Source organism: Nesoenas mayeri (assembly GCF_963082525.1).
Source record: "Nesoenas mayeri genome assembly, chromosome: 3".
Classification (NCBI taxonomy): domain Eukaryota; kingdom Metazoa; phylum Chordata; class Aves; order Columbiformes; family Columbidae; genus Nesoenas; species Nesoenas mayeri.
This window is the reverse complement of record NC_137544.1, coordinates 120,052,939-120,079,553: the sequence shown is the minus strand read 5'-3', so window position 1 is coordinate 120,079,553 and position 26,615 is coordinate 120,052,939. Positions and strand designations below refer to the sequence as shown.

General features: G+C 43.7%; 1 protein-coding gene across 1 annotated transcript in view; it reads right to left on the bottom strand.

The window, feature by feature from the left end:
- Nucleotides 1–2,580, bottom strand: part of EFEMP1 (EGF containing fibulin extracellular matrix protein 1) — a gene marked incomplete at its 5' end in the record, with an annotated part of 44,136 nt that extends 41,556 nt beyond the window's left edge. Inside the window, one exon of the mRNA XM_080343014.1 lies at nt 2,500–2,580. Within this exon, the coding sequence (XP_080199140.1) occupies nt 2,500–2,580 (81 nt within the window). The remainder of the gene's footprint in view (nt 1–2,499) is intronic.
- Nucleotides 2,581–26,615: the final 24,035 nt, after the last annotated feature.

Below are 26,615 nucleotides of genomic sequence, written 5' to 3'. Positions count from 1 at the left end.
CACCTTCCATTCCCAGGGCTGGTTTGTCAGCAGGGCCACCGGGCTCTACCCCCGTGCTCCGTCCTCTCTCCCATCCGCGCTCGCGCGACGGGGAAGGATCTCCTGACAGCTGGAAATTCATTCACATGCTTTTGAATCACACGACTCCAGGAATTACAGTCTAGGAAGAACAATTTATATTGCGGGACATACAATAAACGGTTACAGTTTATAACAGTGGGGCTACTTATGTAAATAAGACTTTGCAAAATTCAAACAAGACTGTACTCAGCAACTATTCATATCAACTCGGACTAGTAACTTCGGGAAGAATTTTAACTATTCTGCCTGGCGGTTAGGTAGGCATCTTCATTATTCCTCTGCCCAAAAGCATTACATTGTCTATAGCTCAGTAATTTTAATTGCAGGTGACAGAGACCGATTAGCAAAGTATCGCGATGCCACATTTAAAATATCAATGACCCAACTGAGCTGCACTGTGTGGGTGCATGTGCATCCTGTGCCGCTTAGGATATTACTTTAATGGCCCTATAGAAAAAAAGAATTGAGTCGGCTAACGTAATTAGTCACGGCCAAGCAAGCCAAATCGTGTTGCGACTCCTCTGCTGCAGAGGAACTCGGCGAGTCACAAACCTGACCTTGTGATGCCGGGATCCGCTTGTTCCATGTACTGTCCTCAAGTTACTTTGAGGACCTTGTTACTAAGGGACACTGACTCAGCAATAGGATTGAAAGTATTTTTTTCATTTGCAGGTGACACCAGCGATCTGCCAAACCCGGCTGAGAGTTGTAACTTTGGAGGCTTTTTCTTCCAGAGGGGTAAGTGGAAAGCAACTTGTATTACAATTCTCAATCTCTGAAGGAATGACTCCATGCTGAGTTGACAACACCGAAGTTACTGTAGCTATGAAAACGCAAACCCAAAGGGAAACAGCTAATTCATGCATGTACTGAATCACCCGGTTCCTGTTAATGCACAACAGAAGTACTGTCTATTTAACTGGAAGGAGCCAAGTCCATCTATTACTGCAGCTGAAGGGACTTTATTGTGGATTTGGCCCTAAATGAATATAATGTACGTGGGAGAAACAGTAGCATCCTAAGAGTAAAATTTCCAAAAGCAAAGTTTTTTTGTTCAGTAGTTTTACATCATTAGAGACTAATGATCGCTGGAGCACCCCAGTGCTCAGACCTCTTCGAAAACGCAGCATAAAGATCCAAGTTCTATATGGAACCCAAGTTATATATGCAGGCTAGAAATCTGCCATTGGTATAAACAGAACTATGTAGGCTTGTCAGAAACTACTACTTGATTTCTTTAAAAACAATGTGTGATTAATGCAGAAAAGGAAGGGGGCGAGATCTCTGTATTAGTGTAGATTTTCAAAAGGTTCTTAGATCTTCAGTTTCCCCTTATACAGAGGGACTTAGAAAAAAAAAAATCAGAGAAGCCTTTAAATAGAAGTACTCTCAACCTCCAAAAAACCTCTTCCTTCTAAAGACTGATGCTAAAGTACTTTATGACTGACTTCCTCTTGTTCACTTGAGGCTTCTTTGAGCCCCATCTCCTACAATAACGTCCAACTCTGCATTATTTACTTGCTCGAGCCATCCCACTGACTTCAGTGGGATTACTTGTATAAGTCACAATCCGAGTCCTTGGCTGTGGTTCTCTAACTTTTTGCATGTGTGCAGAATTTTCTGCTTGTGTGGCATTGCGCTGATGTCTGTACACATTTTTGGAGGTCCACCCATATGAAGCAAGTTGCAGGGATTACAACTGTAATCAGATGTGAAAACGCGGGTTTTTCCCCAGCCCAAGCCGATGTAATTGCCACTCCTTCTATGACATGCATTATGCAAGCCAAAGACTGAATACAAGCAGATTATTAAAGAAAAAAGCCTTGCAAAAAGGCCTTTAAATCTCTTACCCTGTCACTTGGTTACAAGCAAAACCTATTTCCAGTGTTCTTGTACAATTTTATGGAGCGGTGCAAAACCACTGCTCAAAACCAGCACAGAAACTCACAGCCCTATGAGCACTGCAGGGCTTAAGATGCTTCATTAAGAGCACTGAATTTTGAAGTACTTACATTTCGTTAAAAACAGCTTGAAATACCCAAAAGAAAACACAAGAGAATGTTTGCCATAATTATCTGTCAAATTCCATATATTTCAAATGAAGGTCCTAGGGACCCTGTCTTCATGAAAACGGATTAAAATAATATTAAAACCTCATAATTTTGTTCAGTTCATCAAACTCAGTCCATAGACAGGCTCTTCAGAACAGGCAGTTGCAGCCTATTCTGCTCAATCCTATCAGCTTCAGCTATAAAACAGTTCCAGCGCAGGAACAGCTTATTTTATGGTTAACATTCGAACTCAAAAGAACTTTGCATTGCATGCTATACATTGGCAAGCGATTTGGTTTTTCTTAAGGGTCACTTAGAAAAGAATCCCTGCAAAGCAGTAATTACCTCGAACTCTATTAAACCTTACCGTGTACGTTATGGTTTCCTCAGTTTCCTGCGAGTGTACTGTAATAAGAATGAGAGCAGCCAAGAACATAGCTGTCAACATCGTGAACCTTGAAAGAAAGAAAAACAAATAAAAGGGGGGTATTTTTAGCCAGCGCCCCCGGGACCTGCCCCGGTCCCTACCTGGGGGAAGCGGCCCCGGCCAGAGGAGCGTGAGCGGGGCTGCGCTGCAGCCCCCGCTGCTGGATCCAGCCGAGGGGGGAATAAGAGTAAGTAAACGGAGTTTAAAAGATCACGGCGCTTAATGGCACACGGTGCTGGGAGCGGTGCCGGGCAGGGAGCCGGCGCTGCGCCCGCCCCGCCAGCGCACGTTTGGGGGAGGCAAAGCGATTTTTTCGGGGGGTAGAAACTCACCGGGAGCCCCGGGAGGGACGCGCCGCGGGACTCGGCTCCCTCCCCGCGGGGAGAACGGCCCGAGCTGCGCCGGGCACCTGCCAGGCTCGGCCCGGGGCCGCGCTGCCGTGCCGCGGGGAGCAGCGGGACACGGGGGACACGGAGCCCACGGAGCCCGCGCTGCCCGCTCCTACCTGCGGCGGGGCCGGCGGTCGCTGCTCCCGGCGGCGCGTTCCCGCGGCGGCTCGGCCCCGTCCGTGCGCTGGCTCCGCTGCGCTGCCGGCGCCCGCTCGCTCTCCTTTCCCCCCCGCCGCGGGCCTTCGGCTAAATAGAAACGGTCCCGGCTCCTACCGGAGCCCCCGGGCTCCCCCTACCGACCCCGCGGCGGCCGGAGCCCTTCGGCGGGGCGGGGCGCGGCCCGTCGCCGCTCCCCGCGGTGCCCTGAGGCGGGGCAGGTGCGGGGCCCGGCCCGGCCGCCATGTTGCGGCTGTGAGGGGGAGCGCCCGGCGGGCCCCGGGGGCAAAGCCACCGCAGGTCCCGCCAGCCCTGCCCGGGGAGGCGCGGAGGGGAGGCAGCCGAGCCCCGGAGGAGCCGCTCCGCCCCGGGCTGGGGGCTGGGGGACGTCGCTGTGCCTGGCTGGGCGCCCCAGCCATGGCGGCCGGCGCTGTGGCAGGTGGTGTCGCCATGAAAGCGCGGGGCAGCCGCCTTGTCTTCCCAGAGATTGTGCTTCGAGGCTCGGCAGGCAACCAAGCCCCACATGGCGGAGCTGGCAAGGAGAGAAACGATGAAGTGATGCAGCACTAATTCGTTTTCTATAGATTATGGTAGGCCTCTAGTAACCCCGCTGCATGTAGTGTAGGGTAGGGTTTGCCCCATGGCGTGAGGCAGGGCTGGGACCCCAGGAGCACCGACCTGCCTTGTTCTGTCACAAACCAGCTTCCCCGGTGTCTTACCGAGCTCTCGATGACCCAGCTCACACCAGACATGCTCCTTGGTGAACGTTGTTGAATACCTGTCTATAAAGACATAGTTCTTAAAGTTTAAGCTGAGCTGTGACTTTGCAAGCAACAGTAGTCGGTGTTTGTCCACCTAGGCAAGCGCTTTGAAATTTAACGTGGCAAGGCCGATGCGTTTTCCTGCCCGTTTTGAATTCGGTGAATAAAAAAAGCAAGGAGTGCTTCCCAGAGGAATGCCCTTTCCTTCCTACACCCCGTCAGTTAAGCAGCATTGTTTTTAAGAACTGTTTCTGTACACGAAATGCTGTTATTTCCCTCCCCGGTGGGACGGGACTGGACTGCAGGGAGGATGAGCAGGCGTTGCAGAGGCTTAGGTGCTCTCATAGGTGTGATGGTTACGGTGGGGACCAGCGTGCCAGGAGCTCTTTCTGCAGAGTGATAAGCCAGATCATTATTTAGGTCCCCATTTTGCTTCTGGGCCACTGTGTCATCACGGTGCAGCTGTACTCTGTTCCTCTACTTTAGTTGAACGTAAGGTCCTTAATTAAAAAATGTTGACCCTGAAGGGCCTGGAGAACTTGAGATCTCCTGAAAAAAAAGTCATACTAGCTGGCAGACCGCTGCCACTGACGCCCTAGAGAGTAGCTTTCCTATATAATCCTTGCAATTCTTAACATTAAGCTACATTTGATCTTGTGGAAAACATCAGTTCTTTTTTTGCAAGGCCATACATTGCGCATTAATTTTGTCTCTGAACTAAATTGCTTCACATCTGTTTTAAAAGAGCCAAGTTGGGTGGTTGCAGAATCCCTCCAGCTCTAACACTATGTTGCCTGTCTTTTTTACTTTTTTTTAGGTAGTTACAAGAGAAGACCAGATTTTTCCTCCCTCAGTGCAGTTTCTGTGCTTGCAGGTAAGTGGGACTCCTAAAACTGTAGGACTTACAGTCCCTACACCTCATTGGTAATAATGTACAGAAGCAACAACGTAGTGTAATAGAGAAAATTTAGATTGAATACATTTTTAGGACATTTTGCATGTACTTTCATGTGCAGACATATTTAACAAGCAATCTTTTGACACCTACTTGCCCACTCCAAAAGAGATTCCCTTAAAACCTGTAGGTGTTTTTTAGAAAGTCAATGTTTTGTATTGGCTCTAAGTTATTGACTATTGTTAATGTAAACTGGATTCATACTTGTGATGTGCCCCCTAATATATTTTGAAATGTTACTGTTTCATGCTTATGGGAAGCAGTACAGACATTTCATGCAAAATGGTACCATCCATTCCTTTTATCTCTTGGCAACACCACTTAGTGAATTTTGAATGCATTGTCATATCTGCCATGCAAAGAGAACAGAATTCAACTTCTGTGATTATGGATTAAGTCAAAATTGAAAGATGTTTTGTCTTAATCTACCTCCTAGGGAAACATTACCTGTTTCACAGAACTGCAATTGGTTCCTTTCACTCTACAAAAGTGAAGCAGAGAATGAGAGAAACATAATTTTGGGGGACGTATGAATGCCAGCAGAGCATAGATCCTATACTTGGCTTCAGACAGTGTTATGCATTTGCTGAAATACCGTATTCTGCCAAGGATGGTTCTCAATCCTTTAAATGGAGGTGGTAGACTCGGTTCATGGTTTTGTAGTTCAGATATTTCCTACTGAGGCAACTGGAAATTTGCCTGACGTAGGACAGCAGGATTTACACCCTTGGAAATGTTGAGGAGCGTGTGAGGTATATGACTGAGCTGCTCGGCAGCAGAACAACTTATTTACATCTCTGAGATGTCTGAAGGCGTCGTGTCATGAGCGGTGACACCATCTCGTCCTTCTTGCTGCCCGTAGGCCGTGGCGGTGCTGGGGCCGTCCCCTCAGGGCCGCCGCTGACAGCGCTTCCCTTCGAAGCAGCCCCGCGAGCCTGGCCCCTAATTATTAATATTTGCTTTTGGCTCCTTCAGGAAATGGTGCGTTCAGTTCCCTGCTGCTTTAGTGAACTCTCTGTCACATCTCAGTTCTTCGCTTGCTTTAAAACCCACAGGTTTCATACATTCTTTAACTCAAATGTGTTTACGACTTAAACGTTCACGTCTTTTCTTCCTGGCAGGACTTGTTGCCGCCCCCCCTGTTGTCCTCAAAAAGCCAAGGATAGGTAGGCTGAAGGAAGACTGTGTGTGGTCAAAATGTCACTGCACTCGCAGCTAATTCTGGCTGCTACAATTGTCCCTGGGGGCAAGAGACAGCTGGACATAATTTAGAGCAGGCTGAGAGTGATCCTAGAGGCTAACCCGAAAACGAGGAAAACAAAATTGCAGTTTAATCTCTTCTCCTCCCAGATCTGACCCCCTTTTCCTGTTTCAAACATAGCTCGCTAGAACACAAAATTAAGCACACAGCAAATTTAAGCAACTTGTATTTGTCGGCTCAGGGGGCTATCAGTGTCAATTTCAGATGATTTCTTTCCCGAGCGTGTCATATCAAGTAACACTGGAGTTGTCTAAAGTAAGAGCTGGAATGGTGAAGATGTTGTTTTCATGTTGGACTCACAGGAATTTTAGACCATAAATTATTTTGATAACATGGCAGGCTGCCTTTCTGCCACACTGCTTGCAAATGTCAGAATTTTTTCCATGTTTCCACTTGGAAATGACATAGTGTTGGTGAAGGATAAATTGGGAAGAATTGTATGGCTGACTTTATTGCTGATTAAATATGACAAATGTTGAACTTTTATTTGAGGTAAGATTTTACAAGTTTATTTATCTTCTAGGGAGGTATCATGAACATATTGCATGTGGCGTGAGGTGTTACTGTAAACTTCATTAGAAAGAAGAACTGTGTTAGCAAATTGCTCTTGCTTTTCATAGAAAGTGAATGGTGAGAGGTAAAAATGTGTCGTATCAGTTTCTGCTCATAGATGTTGAAATTACAAAAAGTTAATAAAGACCAAAACGTCAGTAGCAAAGGACAGAGGACATATTCCCTCCTTTTTCTTCAGCCTCCCATTAAAATTAAGCATACAGTTATTGTTATGACTTGTTTGCTGCTTGGTGTCACAGTAGAGCACGTAGGTGACAAATGGTACAAACACCTAATTAGAGAAAAGTCCTGCCCATAATTCTTGCAACTTAATGAGCAAAAAAGTGTGAGAGTTGGATTGGAAAATCTAGTAGCCTACAGTTTCAGCCTTTATTGTGCTAAAATTGTCTCCTGTGTGAGAGATCTTGCGGGAGTTTTGTTGTGCTGAGGCCTTTGGCTAACATGGACTAAGCTCTGATTTCATCTCCAAATTGTCTAAAAATGCTCTGAGGATATTAAAGTATAACATTGTTGCCATTTTTGAATTTTAACTTCTCCTAAGGATCAAGCATGTGGTTTGCATGCATTTTAGCAAGCATGCCATTTGATTTTTTTTCCTGCAATTTATAGGGATGTTGTCTTCTATTTTGTATGTTTCTGTAAATTCCGGCAGAAATTGGGATGCCCAGAGAATGTGATAATTGTATTCTCACCAGAATCCTTTGACAGTAAAAGAAGATTTGCTGTGAAGATTTTATTTTGCTAAGCAATCGTATCTAGGATTTGATCAGTCTTCCTGTCTTTTGCTCGTATTGGTATTTCTAACTCATGCAATCGTTTTATTCTGTTTAGCTGCTCTTTTCCATTGCTCTCTATACCAGTGGTTTTGCATCTTTTTCTCATGCCAGGTAAGAGAACCAGCAGAGCAGGAGACACGCAGGGGTATCGATCTGTGGCTTTTGTAACACCAGAGTTGTCATTGCTCCTTTCCCTTCTCTGGAAAAGCAGCGTTGCTGCACACAGGGCATTAGGTCTGATGCTGCACCAGGTTTCAACCAGTTTGGTTAAAATGAGAACTGTCTAGAACCTTCTCAGAGATTGGACTTGCCATTGACCCAGTGCAAAGTGGAATTGGGCAGAACTTTGTTCACTGCAACATTCATGTTTCAGAGGGAAAAATGAGGGTGGATGAGTAAAAGCTCGGTGTCCTCTTTGTCTCCGCTGCCTTTTCCCCTTTGTCTGAGCAGCCCGTGTCTCTCAGTCCTCTGGGCATTTTCATTTCCCAGGAAGGCAGATGTGAGCTGACGGGACTGGAATCCCATGCGAGTCGCGTGGATCGCTAACTGGCAGCTCAACTGCAGCAGACTGTTCAAGCTCTCGTTATTTTCAGTAATTATTTTGAATAATTCAACGTTTTTGTTCTCAGTCAAGAGGACATTGAGTATTCCTGGTTTTCAGAAAGTGCTAAACACCGTCAGTGCAGACATCCATATTTGAATACCTTCAGCTAATGCTTTCTACTGAACCCCATGGACCTACGTTGGAGCGTGACAGCGTTGTGATCCTTCAACAAAACAAACTTGAGACATTTCAGAAATGCTGCGGTGGAAGAGGACCTTGGAAGAATGGATTTGTGGGGCAGAGCTCTTCCTAATGGCTGTTCGGCTTTTTAGAATTCATAAACATCAGGATCAGTAGCTACGTTAAACAAGAATTTGGTTTCATAAGCATCTTCTGAACTCTTTGAGTTTGCTTTTCTTTCCCTTTTGAGAAGAAGCTTTAATACCGGAAAAGCAGCAGCATTTTCTGTTTATATTGCGTGGGGCTGAACTTGGCAAACAACCTGCCCAGTTAACCTGTTAATTATAGTCTGGAGACACAACTTTGCTGCTGCCCATCTGCATGTTAATACTGAAGGACAGATGTCAGAGCCTTTGAATTCCCTGCATGTGGCTGTGGAACAATACCCAACATTTTGTAATAAACTAGCATGTAACTTACAATGTACACCCATTTAAAATGATGTGTAACAGGAGAATTCTTTTTTTATTAATTAGTTCAAGTTCTCGTTCCTCGGAAGCCTGAAGCCCTGAGAAATGAATTCCTGCTGGTTCACACCTTACCGTGCTTCAAAGGCTATTAGAATTTAGAAGACCGCTAATGCCAAAAGTGATAAAGACCCCAAATAAACTGACTGATATAAAGAGGAACAAATACCCCTTTCCATCCCCACCCCAAGCAGCCTTATGTAGTTGGGTTAACTTGCTCATGTCACTCAAGAAACCTCCGAGCTCTATTTTGCCAACAAAAGGCTCAGTGTGTGCGGACCTGGGGGCCTCTTTGGCACCACAGCTGCAGGTTGCAGAAATTTTTGCTTCCAGAAGCCATAATTAGAATGTGTCAGAATTTCAGGCCTTGGTCATTTGTGCTAATGTTCATCAATCATTTTTCAAATTAGTATCTCTGAGAGAGAGCAGATTTTTATCATCTAAATTGAACCTCTGCAAGAAAACACAAGAGCAGGAAAAGCATAATGGATTGAGCTTTTCTCAAAGCAAAGGAGAGCTCTTGGTTCAACATTTGTCAGCAAATTGTGGGTGAGTTATTAATTATCTGTCTCAGTTATTAAGCACCTGGAATGTCTAAATCTTTCAGGAAGGCATTTAATACACACAAATCCCTGACTGTCACTGGAGCTCCTGACTGGTATCTCTATGTAAGCTGTGGACACTAGAAACCATGTCATCTTGAAGAGGAATTAATTAAGCCTGTTGAAGTAGATTGTTTGATTGCGTGACTGTAAAATAGCTTTTTTTGGCACTTGTTGCTTTGAGACCAGGGGTCAGATTCTTTGTCTCCCTTGTGCTGGAGGTGCCTTGGAACTCGTGTGGTCCGACTGCAGCGGGTTCGGAGCCTCTTAAGTTCTATGGGTAACTGTGCATGGTGGCTTTTGGGGACGGGTCTTGTTGGTGCTGTTACCTGGCTTCAAATTCCTTGCTGCTTTAAAGGGAATGGCCCAAAAATGACGGAGGTGACTTGGGCCTTAAGACTGTGGCACTGCAGTTCTGAGGAAAGAGCTTTCCTTATTTTTCCCATGCCTTTTTTCAGTCCCTTTTGTTATACTCGTTCAAAAGATTAATCAAAAGCAAAAATAGGAAAAAAACCTGACTACCAGGCCACGATGTCGTTCAGTGGGCTCATTGCTTACCACTGTTTTCAGCATTTTCACTGAGCTTGTGATAGCTGTGCGAGTTAATATTCACACACACTGCTTACATTCTGTTTCCATGCAGAGTGAGCTGATTCTGAATTAATGCTAATTTCAGTAATTATTACAGTTTCCTGACAACAGGCAATATACTCTGAACCCTGAGAGTCACAGTCCGAGTCCTGAGGACGGCTCTGCCACCGCGTCCCACCTCAGCTACAGCGACACATCGTCCTATCGGGAAGGGAGTTCCCGGTGCTTAATATATCCTGGTCACTTGGAAAGCCCACGGAGAGAAGTATCAATTCTGTTGGCTTTAATGGTGGTTTTGTGATGACAGCACCAAAGTTGTATGAGTAGAGCTGTATGAAAGTGACAAGTTTCCTCAAAAAAATAGAAAATAATCCTGTGAATGGCTGAAATTTTTCTAATGACAGTTCTAAAGAGAAGATTATAAAATGTTCTTCCCAGCTATTCTTGCTATAGCTTCCTGCCTTCCACCAAAGATTTTCCTTTCCTCTTTAATTAGCAGGAAGTTTTGTAAGAGGATATTTCATTCTGCTTCTCTGAAGGTAGAGGGTTGAGTGGTTTTTCAACATTCCTTTAGAGCAGTTCCATTCATTTCAGAATAAATGTGTATCAGACTGCCTCTCTGTAGAAAATCACAGCTTATGGCTGTGGCACAAGGCATTACTTTGGATGGAATTACTCCGGATTCTTGACACACTTCATCCAATTAACTTCAGTTTTCCTCGCCAACTATTATGTATTAAAAGCCTTCTATAACACAGGAAACACAGCTCTAGTGTGGGCCTGAAGTGTAGCAGGTTGGGATGGTTAAAAGTCAGCCCTCGTGGGCTGGGTTTACATGGCTAAAACACACCTTGTTCTGTAATTCATATTTAGAATAGTTAGGTGAAGTGGTAAGGGTGGTATCTTCTCTACAGCAGAACAAATATTTACTTGGCATGGATTCACAGTTTCTCAGTTTTAGGGGATTTTTTTTTAAAGTGTGCCTTTTGGGAAGACGAATAGGAGCTATTATAATACTTCATTTGGGGTCATAAGATCCTTTTTCGCTGCACCGCTGCCTTTTCAGAGTAGTTTTCCAGTGTCAGGCAAACAATATCATGGAGGCATGGAAGAAAATGGAATGAATTTCTTTGCAGCTGTCTTTATTAGAGAAAAGCTCTGGGCTTCGCCTCCTTCATTTTCCAGGAGGAAATGAAGATCAACCCTACATTTCCTTCAGAAAGGAGCAAGTTTGGGTTTTGTCCACCTTGAGATCTGGAGAAGTCTTTATTCCCAGTTGGCAATGTCACACGGGACAGGCTGATTGAGGGTTGATCACCTCGTGAATTTATTAACAGCAGTAAGAAGTTATTTTACAACTATTAGGGGTCCTCAGTAATTTTACTAATTCATATTTAAAAGTTTACAAATGGCATAAGTGACTGACGAGATAATACTAAATAGAGGTGTTTGCTTCCAATTTAACTTGTAGTTCTCAAGCTATCAGTTGTTTACTGGTCTGGCCCAATGACGTGCTAAAAGCTAAATACTGTGAAATGTTAAACTTTGATGAAAGATATGAAGAAAGAAACCGTTTCTTTTGCCAACACTGTGGTCAAGAGCAGTGCCCTGACCTGATTACTTAAGCTGATGTTTTTCCTAAATCTGTCATGAATCAGTAATTATCAAGTTTTGCAATACTCAATGATTCTCTTGTGAATAGCAAAAGGATTTGTTATTGTAGGTTGGTATTTTCTAAAAAGAAGTGTTCAACTCTTGCATCTGCAAGCTCTTTACAGTATGTTTTGCTTTTTTGCCTGGAGAGCTGTGGAATGCCACAACAAATCTCCCAAAGAGTTGCACAAAATGTGAGGAAAATTCAATCTGGCCTAATCTGGAAGTGACCCCTCCGGTGTCTTTTAAAATAAACTTTGCAGTCAGTGTGTTTTTCCATTCTTGGTTGGCAGATGGCCAGTGCAAGTGTTTGGTTGTAGGGCTTCTAATAGGAAAAGGAACTTGTATAACATAGTATTAGTATTAGTGGGGTGTTCTCAGGGTAATTTAATATGGTGGTCTCAGAAAAATTTCCCTTTTCTGTTGCACCGTCCCTGAATGATGCTGGAAATGCAACCCGTGCTTCCCTTGATTATGGTGGCATAATAGTAATCCTTACAGCTCATGGATGAGTGTTCTGAGAAATCAGGGATCAAAATTAGGGGAATTTTGCAAGTAAAGGGAATGAGAAATGTGGTAACGTGAGGCATGGGCTGTTTAGTCATTTAAAAAGAAAAGGATGGGATGGCAAAACCTCTGTGGGACTTATTTGAAGGATGCTTTTGTTTTCTGTCCATGCAGGTCTGCAGCCAGAGCCCTGTGGCAATTTGAATTCACCTCAAGCTGCATGTGAAGGTGCCGTGGGGGCCGCCACTACCCCCCGAAACTCAGGTAAGGAGCGCGGCCGAGCACGGGGTGAGGGGAATCGACAGCAATTTGTTGTGAGCCTCAAAGGGGAGAACATACAAACAAAATAAGCTCGATCCCAATGTTGATTTGAGGGCATGGCCTAACATTGGTGGAGATTTATCCAGATGATAGGGTACTTGATAGCACACACAAAAAAAAGAGAGGAAGCTTGAACCAACTAGTTCTTTTCTGGTGAAAATTACTTAACACAGATTTGTGGTTTTACGTAAATGTGCACATTAAAAGAATGCTGATGTTTAAAAACATGGTTTTCGATGAATTGCTATTGTTGCTGTTTAAAGCATATGGATTTAAAGCAGCAGAAAATGCCATAAGCCTGTGTGATCACTGTGGAAACAACAGCACCCTGGCAAAGTAAGGAGGCGTTTCCTCAATGGTTCTCTCCATTAAAAAGTCAACTCAGCGTAGTTCCTCCTGAAATCTGCACACAGGGATACTGCGTGCCTCTCAAAGACAAATGCATGGTAAAGCAGTGAGTTAAATGGTAACCACTGTGTTTTACGTTGAAACAAAGACGGCTTTTGTAAGATTCTCGAGCTGAAGTTATATGGTGTGGATTCTTCATTAAGGAATGCAATGAAATTAATCCGTCTCTGAGATAATGGAGATCTGAAAACGTAGAGGTGCCCTCTCGTGGCCAGCTGGCAATATGAGGCCTTGAAAGGCAGGGTGGAAAGCAAACAAAAATGTGCAGAAATTGATGAAAGGATAGTTACAGCTCAAGTGTGAGAGCAGCAGTGAGGATGGGACGTTAGATGTAGAGCACAGGCATGGTGCCCTCTGGGCTGGCCATCGTTCACAATTCTCTTACTGTGTGATGTGCAGAAGAGCTGCGCAGACTTTATATCCAGATGTTGTTCCTAAAGTTCTCAGAGTATTAAAGAGGTTTGGATTTGGACATTTGCTTCAGGTCATTTTGGGAAGAGAGATAATCAGTGAAACTGGGATGTAGCTTCATAGCTGAACTTGCCCTAGTCTGGAGCTGTTGAAATTGGTGGCTTTGCCCCAGCTTATTCTCTGCTAGATGAAAGAACTCTTTCCTGAGTCTACATTAATGCTCTCCCCTTCTAGTTTGCATAGTCTGCTGCTCTGGTTCATGAAGAAAGGAACCTTCATGGATGAAACGAGCCAAAATTGCAAATCCTCTGAACAGACCCACCTTAAAAAGGAAGATAATGCCTTTATGGAGAGTGCCAGCATATTCTAACATAATATATGCAATTAAACTAATTTTCCTCTTGTTTAAACTGCGGTAATAACTACCTCCCATGCCCCTTAAGTCAATTTACTTCTTTAAAATTGCATGAAAGAGAAAAGAATCAGAGTAAGTTATATAAGTGATGTAGCAAGCTGTTACCTACAAACACTATGTCCTTTGTGAGGCTTCATTTGTTGCTTTGTCAGAGCAAATAACTCACTCTCTGTGGTACAGTTGTTTGGAAAAACGTGAGTTTCTGTCATGGCTAAAAGGTGTCGTTAGGAAGAGCTGGACTGGGCAGGGAGGGTTGGACTTTTGTGTCCTGGCATGGTATTTCTTGGAGCGACATAGGATGGAAACTCCTAGGGATAACAAATACCAGTTAAACTCTGTGGTAATGGCCAGAGAGCAGAATATCTGTTAATTCATATGCACTATACTGGTATATATGTAATATTCTTATAATAAAAGCCTGAGTCTTTAAAACTTACCAGACTTCTGTGCTTAGAAGGTTAAGCCCAAGCACAGGACAGCTGGAACTAGTACATATGCTTCATTTGAAGCAACAATGGAATAATAATTTGATTACATTTTGTTACGTCTGTCTCTTCATGTGATATATGTATCTTGCAGTGCAGTATATCCAGGAGTAGGTGGTGTTCTCCCTGTTTTTCCCGTCTGTCCCACCAGCCATCCCTCCCCGTGGATTTGCGTTCCCCCTCTGTTATTGCAGTTCAGTGCCTCTCACCCATGGTAGTTCAGAAGATGGTTTGGGATGCCTCAAACAGAATAAACCAGTCTCCAGCGGAGCAAACAACTGCTTTGTGCTTAGGAACCTCTTCACTTTTCATCGAGCCTTCCAGAACTGCTCTGAGCCTGGAAACTGAGATAGTTGCTGGCTCCTCTGGTGCCTTTTATTTTGTGTGAGATACTTGAAACAGATGATATCTTCACCAGACTACCTGTTAATTTGCATGAGAACAACATTTACAGTATCCTTCAGGCACATGGTAGAAGCTGCAGCCGTTGAATCTCTAGGGATGTTCATGTTGTCCTGTAGATACACAGCCAAGAATATAATTTGGGTTCCCAGCAAAGACACATTCTGGTTCAGGCATCCAGTGGAGAGAGTAACCTCTGCAGCAAACCTCTGTGTTAGTTCCAGCAGTGCAAAAACTCCTCGGCGTCATGAGCTGTGATTTGTTTTCCGAAAAGGCTTGGCAAAGTTCCACAAACACTAGGTATCTGTCTAACTGAATTTGCGAGTTCCTCCAGCTGCCCCGGGGAGCTTGTGAGTTCCTTGAAGCTCATTCCTGCCCCCGTGGAAGTTATAAGACGTGAGTGCTTTGCCAGGAGGGCTGCTCAATTCCAAGAACCCCACATACTGGATTCACAGAAATTACAGCCCGGCTGGCCACACCGGTCAACTGGAAGTGGTTTGGAGTTTCATGAGCCTTAGCTGTTTCTCCATGTGATGTACAAGTTCCAGTCATGCATCTACGTAAAGGACTTTGGCACAAAGAGCTGGAGTTGGTGGTGGTTCCAGTCTCAGGCAGGACAGTGCACAAGCAGGACTTGGGGCAATCGTAGTGCTGGTGGTTTCCCAGCAGAGCTGGTCAACCTGGGGGGCTCTGGGCAGATGGTTCAGAGATTGTCCCTCCTGTTGATTTAGCAGAGGAGACGCTGCTCTCATGATCCTCAGACTTCAGGGGTGGGATATAATCTGTCACATTGTTAAATAACCTTGTGCTTTTATTTGAGCTGAAAATTAATGATTCATGGAGATGATAAATTCTGCCTCTAACTGGCAAGTTTGGAAACCTCTATAATGTCTTGATGTGAAGGGAGGTTGGAAATATAGAAGTCAAGTTATCAGTGAATAAGAATATGAATCCTGTGAGTTTTCTACAGAAGGATTTAGATGACAAAAGTTTCTAGCTTTTTTTAGAAATGTTTCCTCTGTTGAGGAACTAGACATGCTGCATTCAGGTGGCAAAGAGGGGGATTTTTAGCTTCATAAAATTAGGATAAATTGAGTAAAACCAGGTCACACTCTCGTGCTTTGTCTGACAGGATGTAGAAGTCCCCTAGCAATTGTTGTACTGCATTTAGAAGGGAGGGACACTCCAGTTGTCTTCTCATATCTGATTTTTGAAGAACCTCTAGCAAAAGAAATATAAAGATGCTGAACTTTGCTTATGGACAGCATGCATTGCATTCCAACTGTTTGGATCAAAGGATCCTATGTAACGTCTTATCCCTTCCTATTCTGTAGACACTGTTAAGGGGTAGAAACAACTTTTTTAAAGTGTCTAGAAATATGCAAGTTGAATCTTGCCACTTCATGGCATTTGGAGTCTGGACTTCGCAGCTTTAATATTATTTCAACATTATTTTTATGTAATATTTATGTAAGTGTTCATATAAAATATAAATTGATGTGAATGAGTAGAAAATGTAAACTACATACCCACTTCGACTGGCAACTTTTCCTCTCTTTTATAATTAGTGATGGAGTAGAATTTACTGGAAGGAGCAAGAGGGCAGATCTCCAGTGATTTGAAAACTGGACTTGACATTAGAGTTCATTTTGTCAAAGTTATTGATGAATAAAACTTTCCTTATGTTTTCCCTTTTTGATTAAAGTTAACTCCTACTTTACAAGCTTATTACTCAGCTTGTATGTATCTCAAGTATAATGGTTGCAACTGTTAAGAGAATAATTAAACTTCAAAGCTATGTTATTAAAGACTCAGCAAGAACACCCAAAAGCAGAAGAATTTGCAGTTAAGACTGTACAAATCCATCCTTAACTAGTCCTCGATGAGTAGGGATTACGGAGCACAGTAACAGCATTTGCTGCGCAGAGGATCTCTGCAAAATCTCGACATAATGGACTGCATGGAGTACAGTACACAGCTCAGTGTTCCAGGATTATGGCTCTGGGATTTGCTTGATTTCTTTTATTAGACATGGCCTTGCCTTGAAGGGTGTAGCTGAAAATCGTTGTAGATAAGCAGGACTCTTCCGTCCAGGATTTTGCCTTGACAGTCATCTGTAAAAAATGTTAGCCGATATTTCATTCCAAAATAACGAACAAAAGGCTCGATTCTGCTGTTAGATCCGGGTTTATGAATCATCAAAAAGCGCATTAAGCGACGTGGGTGGGTGGCTGCAGCGTGTGCCCCGAGCTCTGGCTCATCAGGGCCGGGGAGTCACCCCGCGGGGCGGACAGCTTGGGCTGAGGGTCCCGCCAAGTGGGAGGGAGATGAACCAAAACTGGGGAGGCCGCGGACCTCCGTGCGAGCTGCTCAGACCCTACTGGCTGAAACGGGCATCTCTGGAGCACAGTTCTTGGGTGTAACTTATTTCATGAGCCTGATGGAATAAATATGGCATCCAAACATCTCTAAGTATGCAGTCAGGAGAGAGAGGGGTCTGTCATTTAAAACAGCTTTCTACTTGCTGAGATACTTGGGCAGAAATTCAAATTATGCGTAAACTTCTCTGGAAGACTTCTTGGTGTCCTTAACCAAGGAGTTACAGATTTTTATATGTTTCACCATAGTCACCTCATTGCTTAGGTTCTTTTTCCCCCTCCCTTCTTGTTTTTGTTTCTTTATTCTTTCTCCCATTTCCAGCAGGAGTTGTGGAAAAGTGTGGTAAAACTTACTCAGGGTTTTAGCAACAACTACTGTTTTCCAGTCGCATACTCAGCTGCCAGATTTTCAAGCAAAGCTCAAAGGAAGCTCTGCTGAGCAGAGCTACAAAAAGAAGTGATTCTTCGTTACTATGTGTAATTAAACTGTGGAGCTCCTTGCCTCAAGTATTACGGATGCTGCAGCTTATGTGAGTTTGAAGGGATACAGGACAGGTTCATGAAAAATAATTAGTTAGGGATACTCAGTGTGTGTGGACATAATGTCTCAGGGAGTTCTTGAGCCACAAATAGTTGGAGCCTGGCAGAGCATGTGGGAAGTACCAATGTATTTACCTTGTTCTTGCACCTTGTTTTAGTTACTGGCAGGGGAATGAGATGGGTCTTTGGTCTGACAGCATTATGGTGGTTTTTATTATAGCAAACGGCTCCCTCAGATCAGTTTTGGTGTGTATAGAGATTCCTGGGAAATACCAGTCTGGATTTTACTGCCTTCAAAAGCAGTGAGAGCAGAGTGGGCCATTCAACACGTTGGTATGGAGTTACTGCCTGATCAAATGCTTCCTCCTTCTTCTCTCTTTGTTTTTCTCCCTGGTCCCGCCTGTCGCAACTGAATGTGGTGCTCTGTGATTAACAAACCTGGGGGAGCATCTCATGTGCACACTGTCATGTGGCAAAGGCTGAATCGGGGAGCGGGAGCAAGTGATGGAAAGGTCGCTTTCCCACGGAGATGACAAGGGTTTCCCAGGGCAAGAATTACTGCATATTCTCTTGGCAATGAGAAAAAGGTGAGGAAAAATGGCATTTTTTGTGACTGTCACTGCAGGCTAATGAGACTGTGTCTGAACTGGGATAGAAATGTGAAAGGGGTGGAAAAAAATTGTTGCAGAAGAGAAAATGGTCCCTTTTTGCCTCCTTACTTGTTTCCAGCGATGGAGCTCAGAGCTGGCCGTGGGCATTCAGCACGGTGGAGGGACACAAAGAAGTTATGAAAAAGCAAAATGAGAGGAACCCGTTGCTACCAGCTTGCGAGGACGCAGAGCGAGACCTCCTTGTGCCCTCTGCCCTATGTTTGCACTGGGAGATGTCATGTTCAAGTGATGTTTCCAACTACGCCTCTTTCTGTTGGAGCACATTTGTTCCTGTCTTTCTGCAAATCCTCTCTGGAGAATGCGCAGACATTGTTGGGGTTCTGGGAAGCTGGGCGGTTTGTTTTCACTGAAAAGCTGCTCCCCTCCCTCCCTGAATCACGAAATTCCCCGGGGGGGACCTTCCTTCCTCAGAGGAGCTGATGTCCGTAGGCTGGGGATGCTCTGATGCCATGAGCCGCAGCAGCAGCCGCGGCTTTTCTCTGCCGCAGCCTCCCCTGAGGGATCACCAGCAGGGTGGAGGCTTTTTGCTTTCCTAGAAACAGGAAGAGAAGAAGAGGATGAGAGATGGGAGGCCTGAACAATCTCGAGTTAGACTGCGGCAGGAGCTGGGTGACATCAGCTCCCTTCAGTCTTCCCACCCATTTGCTCTCTCACGGCATTTCTGTGTGGGCTGCCGAGGATCTGCTGACATTTCTACTGCCATGGCAGTTCCGCGGGGCTTCGCTGGGTCCAAGGAAAAAACCCAGATCTGCCCGTCCTGCTTCCCCATCCTGGGAAGTCTGTAGGTAACTGCACCTGCACAGGGAACTCAATCTCACTAGCAGGCCCAAAAGCACTGAGTTTCAGGGCACTTCAAAACTACTGTCAAGGGATGTTGTCACCTTGAAGTCCAGTAAATGAAAATAAAACCTACATGGAGTAATAAGTTTTGCAGCTTCTGTTGCGACAGCTCTCTCTTTCTCTCTTCTCCTCATTCCCTTCTTTGTGGCTATATGGCTGCGAAGTTATTAAGCTCACAAAGTGCATTCTTCTCTTATTCTTCTCAACTATTATTTTTTACTAATAATTATTTCATCCTTTTATTGCCAGTTCTTTTCTACAGCAGTTATTCCTCACATTTTGAGTATTCTTGGCCTGTGGAACTATGCCATTCACTCATGCGTGATGCACTGGCTAAATTTTTGGTGCTAGGAAAGGTCAAAACAAATAAAGTAATAAATAAAAATGTTTGGTGTATTCGAGATACAAGTGCTTTTAAAAAAATAGGAAAAAATAAGTGAGAGGCTGGTGTTTCTGAGTCTTGGTAGGCTTGAATTATTTACCAGGAAGGGGAAAAAAAAGAGCTAAGAAACTTCTATGGTTTCACGGTTGTGAATACATGGGACTGGATTGAGGATCTGAATACATGGGACTGGATTGAGGATCTGAATAGAGATCTTGTTTCCTGCCAGTGTAACACTATGAAACACACCTTTGGTTAAAAAAATGCCTATAATTTGTGGGATGGAGATGAGTTCCAAATCCCTGTTCGCATTCAAAGTTTGTGGCCAGACTAATCTCTATGTAGAAGAAATGGGTAAAACTCATGAGGAGATAGCCAGGAGGTTGTATGTAAAGTTTTCGAGCCTCGCGTCTGAATAAGAAATATGAATACAACAATGTCAGTTGGGTCTGTAAGATCATAATGAAGTTCTTAGCCATCCCCTTCCCCTTCCTGATCATGGAGGCAATATTCCTTCTGTCAGAGTGCCGATCACATTCGCCAGGTTATCTTTCCGAGCCATTAACACCAGTAAGTTCCCTGCTAGTTTTGCTGGCCTGCCCTACACCTTCCTGCTTCAGTTTGTCCATATTACTGCTGGAGATCGGCAACCGCAGATTCACGTGGGATGAGATATGCTCAGAATAGAGATCTATCCAACGTACCCGCGGGCAGGCTGGAGGGGCAGAGCTTTGCTTTGTGCTCTTCATAGGAATTGTGTTGGTGAGGGCTGTGTTCTTCAGCTGAGGTCTGGAGCAAGGCTGAAATAACTGTTGGAGATGCAAGAACCCAAAGAGCTGCACAGATCTGTCAAATTAATATTTTAAGTGGCTTTTTACTTACCCAGGTGTCATACGCTATTAAAATTGGATATATTTCCCTCAGTTCCTGAGCTATGCATTAATGCTATATGCTGTTCTTAGCTGTATTCCAGTCCAGTGTAGCTTCTATTTCATCAGCAAAGGAAAGATTTGCTTCATTTACTCTCGTAGATACGTACATAGAAATCAGTATGCATACTTTTGTGCACATGTTATAATACTACTGATCAGATTGTAAATAATTTTGCAGTAAGTAAGTAAATAACTTTGCAGTAAGGCAGAATATAAATGACGACTGCCACCAGTGCTGTCTTTTTATTTTAGGTATGTCTTGCAAACCTTTTATGAAGAGAAACAGGTTGTCCTCTTTTCTTTCCATTTGTTCTCCCAGTCCAGCTCTAATTGCGCTGCTCTAATTTGGGGGAGTGAGGTGTCCCCCAAGCAGCACTAATACCGTTAGATTTCTCTCTAAAGTAGTTCTGTGTTTTGGTGAGAGATCAAGTTTTTGGTGGGTAGACACTTAACAACTATGGAAACATTACAATAGCGCAGCTGTTCACATTAGAAACTCATAGATGCTTGTTTAGATGCTGAAGGCAATGCATTAGGAACTGATGGTGACTGATTATTATCCAATCAGTTCCTGATGCAGTATCTGCGACATCAAAAACTCTGGAATGGCTTCGGTTACATCCTCATTCTTTCAGTTGCAGTGTCCCCATTTAATATCTTCAAACAAACAAACAAGCAACAGAACTTAAACTGTTGAGGCTCGACAAGGCCAGTGTGCTAGAGAGAAAAGAAAACTGCTTCATTGCACCACTCAGTCTTTTAGGAAATGTTTCGCTTTCTTTTATCTGAGAATTACTAAGGATAAATATTACCAAGAAGCACTGTAGGTAGCATTACTAGAGAGCCTTATACATCCTATATGAGTTTTACTTTATTCAGAACTGCTGTTTGTTGGTTGGATAGTTTGACACAAGTTAGTCAGCAACTGTTCTGCTTCTGAACGCTGCAGGGAATGCTGTGGGCTCACAGCGGGGCCAGCCTGCAGGTTCTGCAAGTGTTCAAGCTCTGAAATCTGTGAGAAACTATCACCCCGTGCCAGCGGGTGGGCTTTCTCTATGCAGCTTTTTGGCAACGACAGACCTAATGTTGCTATCCTATTTCTCACATGTTTTCTGCATCTAGGAAAAAACCCTGCATTTGAAAGGAATAATCTGGTTTCAGCCCCGAGTCTTGCTAGCAAACCTCTGTATTTCCACTGGATGAGAGTGCGCCGGGTCCGTTTGCTGGAGATCTTTTCTGAGAACAAATAACAGCCCACAGAAGCAGAAAATGGTCAGCAGAGCCCTCAGCCATCCAGGCTTGTGCTTTCCCCCACTGCTGCTCCCACGCTGACAGCTCAGGGTGGGCCTGATGCTCAGTCACACCAGACAACAGTTCTACAAGGTTGTATTTTCTTATATTAAAATCAGTGTCTCCTGAGTTTCAAGGCTGAAAGTCAGGCCTCATTGAACAGTATTTGAACATTTCACCAAAACCTGTGTTTAACCAGCAAATATTTTGTTACTTTTTTCTAATACCTACAAATACGTTATTTGTAAGAATCAGCAAAATGGAACCTGAAATGGATCTTTGGATTACAGTCTGGTCATGTCAGCTGCCAAGAGGGTTGGTCCATAGGTGTAGGTGTATGGCCAGAGCACACGCTGACCCTTAGGAATTCTGCAATGTGTTTTGCAAGCCGTATATAAGCTGGTAACTCATTTTGTTGTTGCTTCAGTGTCACAAAAGCCATGCAGGCTGACTAGGTCTCTCTGTTCAAATGTTCTGCAATCTGTGCCCCACAGTCATCTAGATATTTTCCTTAACTTGAACTTTGGGTGTGCAAGAAAAATGCTTACGGTGAATAGGGGAATTAAAGAACATTTTCCAGGGGAAAACAAACCATTCCAGGTGGCACGTGGGGACTAAGGAGAGTGATAATGAAGTTTTGCTGCACTTTCACATCAGAGGTACTTTTCTTAGCAGTTACTGAGGTAGAAATAGCATCACTTCACCAGGGCTGTTCCAGAGAGGGCACTTTTATCTCAAAACGATTGTCTTCTAAAATGTTGCAAGACTAAAAAGAACTTGTGTCATAGTGTGTTGTTTGTGTTCTGAGCACCAACTTCTGCCCATCAGAGCGAGTCATCTTTTGCCAGGTTCCTTTGGTCCTTAGTGTGACGTGAATAGTTTTTGGCAGATGCTCCCTGGAACCTCACAAGTGAATAAAACTTAGGGAGATATCTCTGAGGCTTGGCCATCTGGAGCTTTCAGCCATAAAACTGTGGTGAAATGAATATAAGTACTTTACGTGCACTGGCTGTATATAACCTTCCTTTTTGCTGGGTGTCCATAGGCTGATCTAAGCCATCAGATGTTAATGGGAATCTTGCCTCGATTTCTGCATCTTTGGATGGGGCTGTGAGTAGCAAAGTTGCAAGCACTGCAAATGTCAGTAACGATATTGTAATTGTGGCTAAGGAGCTGGCATATTTGTTTGAGAGTTTAAGAAAATTATATGTGAGAGACATTTGATAGCGAGGAGGGTCTTTGCTTTCCGCAATACTGAATATACACTTCAGTATTTGCGTTTGATTCCTTGGAGCTGACTAATGGTTTTTAATATCCAACCAGAGTCACTGGTGACTTTATCATGAAACTGTGATGAGTTCTTAAATTAATGTGGTTGCATTAGAGACAGAAGATACTGTTTTAATTTGCTTATGTATAGTGGTGTCTCTAATTTAACTTGTATTTTAAAGGTAAATGAGAGCTAAATGAGAACCGCATAAAGGTAGATTGTACACTTCATTTTCCAAACGTTGCATTGATGCTTGGTACCATAAAGGGGGACATAGATTCATTAGCTATGTGTCTGGCAATGCTCTGTAATCATTTGTTCCTCTTCAGCTGTTAAAAAGTGACAAGAATCCTGACTGGTCTGCGCTGGGATGTTACCAAGGTTATAAACGCCTGAAAATTTGATTGCAATTGTTTTGGGTGATGGAAAACTCCGCGTAGCTGGTGGTTACAGTGGAACACTGATCTTGGAACTTGTGACGAGACAGGGATGAAGTGAAAGGTCAACTACGTTTATCTTAAAGAGCTCAGATATGATGGGTTAAACACAGAAACCCCACCATCTGCACTACAATTCCATGCTAGACCAAGGTTTCCAGGAGGTATTTTTATAAGTGATGTGGGGTTGAAATGAGATGTGATGTCAGAACAAAATGTGAACCCAGGTAACCCAGAGGTGATTCGGAGTGTTGTGTAGTGCAACAGGATCTCTCGGTTCTGTAATTGAGGTGCCGGGCAGGTCTGCTAATCCAGCAGAGCACAGAAATCGCTGTGTTTAGCATAATCCCAGATACCACTGTGAGAGAGTTATTAGCGGCTCACAGTTGCCAGCTGAGATTAAGCCAATTCACAGCCGTCCAGGTCAGGCCTGCAAGTGGATTCATGTCAGCTATGTTTCTGCCCTGAATGTCCTACACAGGAAAAAATGGCATCATTCCACAGACAGCACCTGGTACTGCGAAGATCTGTCATTAAAGCATTGAGGCTCTCTGTGCGTCTCTTCTGAGAGAAGTGTTATTAAGCAACTCCATTTGTTGAGCTGAGACCTCGGTTATTCCGTGATCTTTGGCGTGCCTCAATCTGCAGGTAAGCTGATAACGCAAACTTGTTCCTTCTGGCTCAGCCTCTGCTTAGTTGGCTTCTCTTTTATAATAGGGAACACAATAACATAGAAATTCGAGGGAACTCTAACTGCTGAACAAAAACCATTTATGTGAAGCATCTAAAAATGATGTGCAGGTTTCTTCCACTCCTCACACTTACCTCCTTTTCTGCGCTGTACTGATCAGAGCAGAGAACCATAACCAAATCCTGCTTTTGTGTTTGGTCATTATGGAGCTCTGTCAGTAAGTCTCGTATGTTTAGAAATGAAATGCACACAGAACTGCACACAAATCAAAGGATTTGGGTTGGACTAGATGATACCCAGAGGCCCCTTCCAACCCCAACCATTCTGTGACTCTGTGAAGAAGTTGGGTGTAATGGAGATGTTTGAAGAAGAAAAGTAGATATTGAGAAATAATTCTGAAAAAAAGTTGTAAGAAAGTTTTACGAAGGTTGAAATAAAAGATAAGCTTGTTTCATAGAGCTGATTACCTGTAGAAGGTGGTAAGCAGGATCATTCATGTTACGTTTCATCGTGATTTGCTGCAACAGCAGGACCGGGTCGCAAGGAGAGCCAAGTGCTCTTTTCCCTGTGGGTTCTATAGGCAATATTCTGCTCACAGTATCCTAAAGAAAAACTGGTGTCACCAGCTGGTTTCCTGGTGACGTCTTGACCCTGCACAAACCCTCGGGTCTGTGTTGGGATCAGATGTTCTTGCAAGGCTGGGCCGCTCTCCTTACCCCGCATATGAAAACCGTGAGGGCCACAGAATACGGCCTGTCCCATTGCTGCCGTGAACCTGTTGGTGTTTCCCTGGTGCAGCCTTGGAGCAGACTGGAGCTACTCAGGAAATCCTCGGAAAATCCAGTGTTCTGCCAGAATACCTGTCTATAAAGACATAGTTCTTAAAGTTTAAGGTGAGCTGGTTCTGTTTGCTCAGCCAGTTCCACAGTACTTGCTGGACAAAAGAAGGCATCAGGTGACAGAGAAATTCCCAAACAAAGCTCCAGATGAATACAGACACGACCAGACTTTCTCATCTGTCGCACATCTGTGGAAGGAGCCGCTCCAGAGGAGCAGGAGAAGGCCATTTCTAGATAGGAGTTGAGGCAGGTATTACTACAACATGGTGTAAATTGATATAGATTAATATTACACACAGAAGGCACCTTGTAGGTTAGATGTATTCCATAGGGTAAGCACGCATTTCCTATTTTCTGCCTCCTAGCTTCTCTCTGAGTGACAAGATATTCCAACTTTCTGAAAGGTTTAGAATACCTTTCACTTTTTTAATGGTACGTAAAAACCCTTCTACTAAAAGAATGTTAATCTTGCTCTAACACGTGATCCTGTAATTTAAAATCTATTTCACACTGCAAAGGCACAGAGGGGACAGAAGGGTCGCACACAGGCAACCTGTGTTCCCACACTTGCTAATTTTTCATTGCTTGACTCGTCAACCTTTGTCATCTTTTGATATTTTTATTTAATAAGATTATTAAATGACTGTGAGACTGTTTAAATGAAGAGTTTAGAACTTCCAGCTAAAAGAGCAAACAATCAAGCCTCAATATTCTTCATACTGTAATTTGTAGTGACAATACCTGCTGGAAAGTTCAAGCATAATGAAGGTTTTGCTTATGTGCTGCACTGGATAAATGGTGGGGCTTCGGTTCTACGTGTTGCAAAAAGTAAAGAATCAAACAAAAAAAATAGATAAGTACTAGTCTTCTGTCAGTGCTATAGGAGCAGAGAGCTGTGGTGCAGCTGCAGAAGTTGTGTTCCCAGTTTGGGTGGTACCCTCACCCCTGGCAAACGCTTAAGAACTTGCTTCCTTTTTTTGCAAAAAGGGATTTTTCTATTACGTCCTATTTAATTTTCCACTCTTCCAGTGTGATGGGTTCAAACTAACTCCCAAGCTTTAGTGTTGGTGACAATTTTTTGTTGCCTTTTAAAAAAATACTTGTTAATAAATGGGTTGGTGGAAATAGGTGGTTAGAAGATGGACTAAGGCTACTGGAGGAATGCCACAGAGAATAATACAAAAGCTTGTATTGATTTCACTGGGGCCCAGATTTTATCAAAAACCTAATAAGTGCGTGTTGTTGGCATTGGCGAAGTTACTCCAGGTTTACGATAACATCTTGAAACTTGCAGAAAAAGTCTGCATTTCTCTTTCATTTTAGTTCATACAATGGCGGCATTCTGAAGATCGAGCTATGAAAGCTTAGGTAATTCTGGCACTGCGACAAGGTAAGAAATATTTAGAATGATGTCAGCAACTTAAAACATACAAGAGGATCTGAAAGAGCCTCTTAATCAGAAGAAAAAACTTCATATAAAAATAATGCAGGGAGTAAAATTTGAGATTAGCCCAGAGTGATTCCAGCATCGATCTGAGTCGGTTCTTGGAATGAAGCTTGGATTTCTTTCCCAGGGCAGGATTTGCCAGCGTAGCTTCTCTTTGATGCATTTCTTTAGGAATCTAAACGGATGGGCAGGTTGCGTATTCTTCATCAAGAGCATTTCTGGAAATATGTGGCACCGTATTGATATCTCTGCAGGGCTTGGGCTGACTGAGTAATTGAAGGTGGATTTAAAATATTAGAGCGGAATAGTCAGATAAATGTTTAAAAAATCATACGAGGTAACTGATGTTTTTATTGCACAGCACATTTTATGGCTGATTAAAACAGTCTCTGGGAAGACACAGGAGACAAGATCACCTTGGT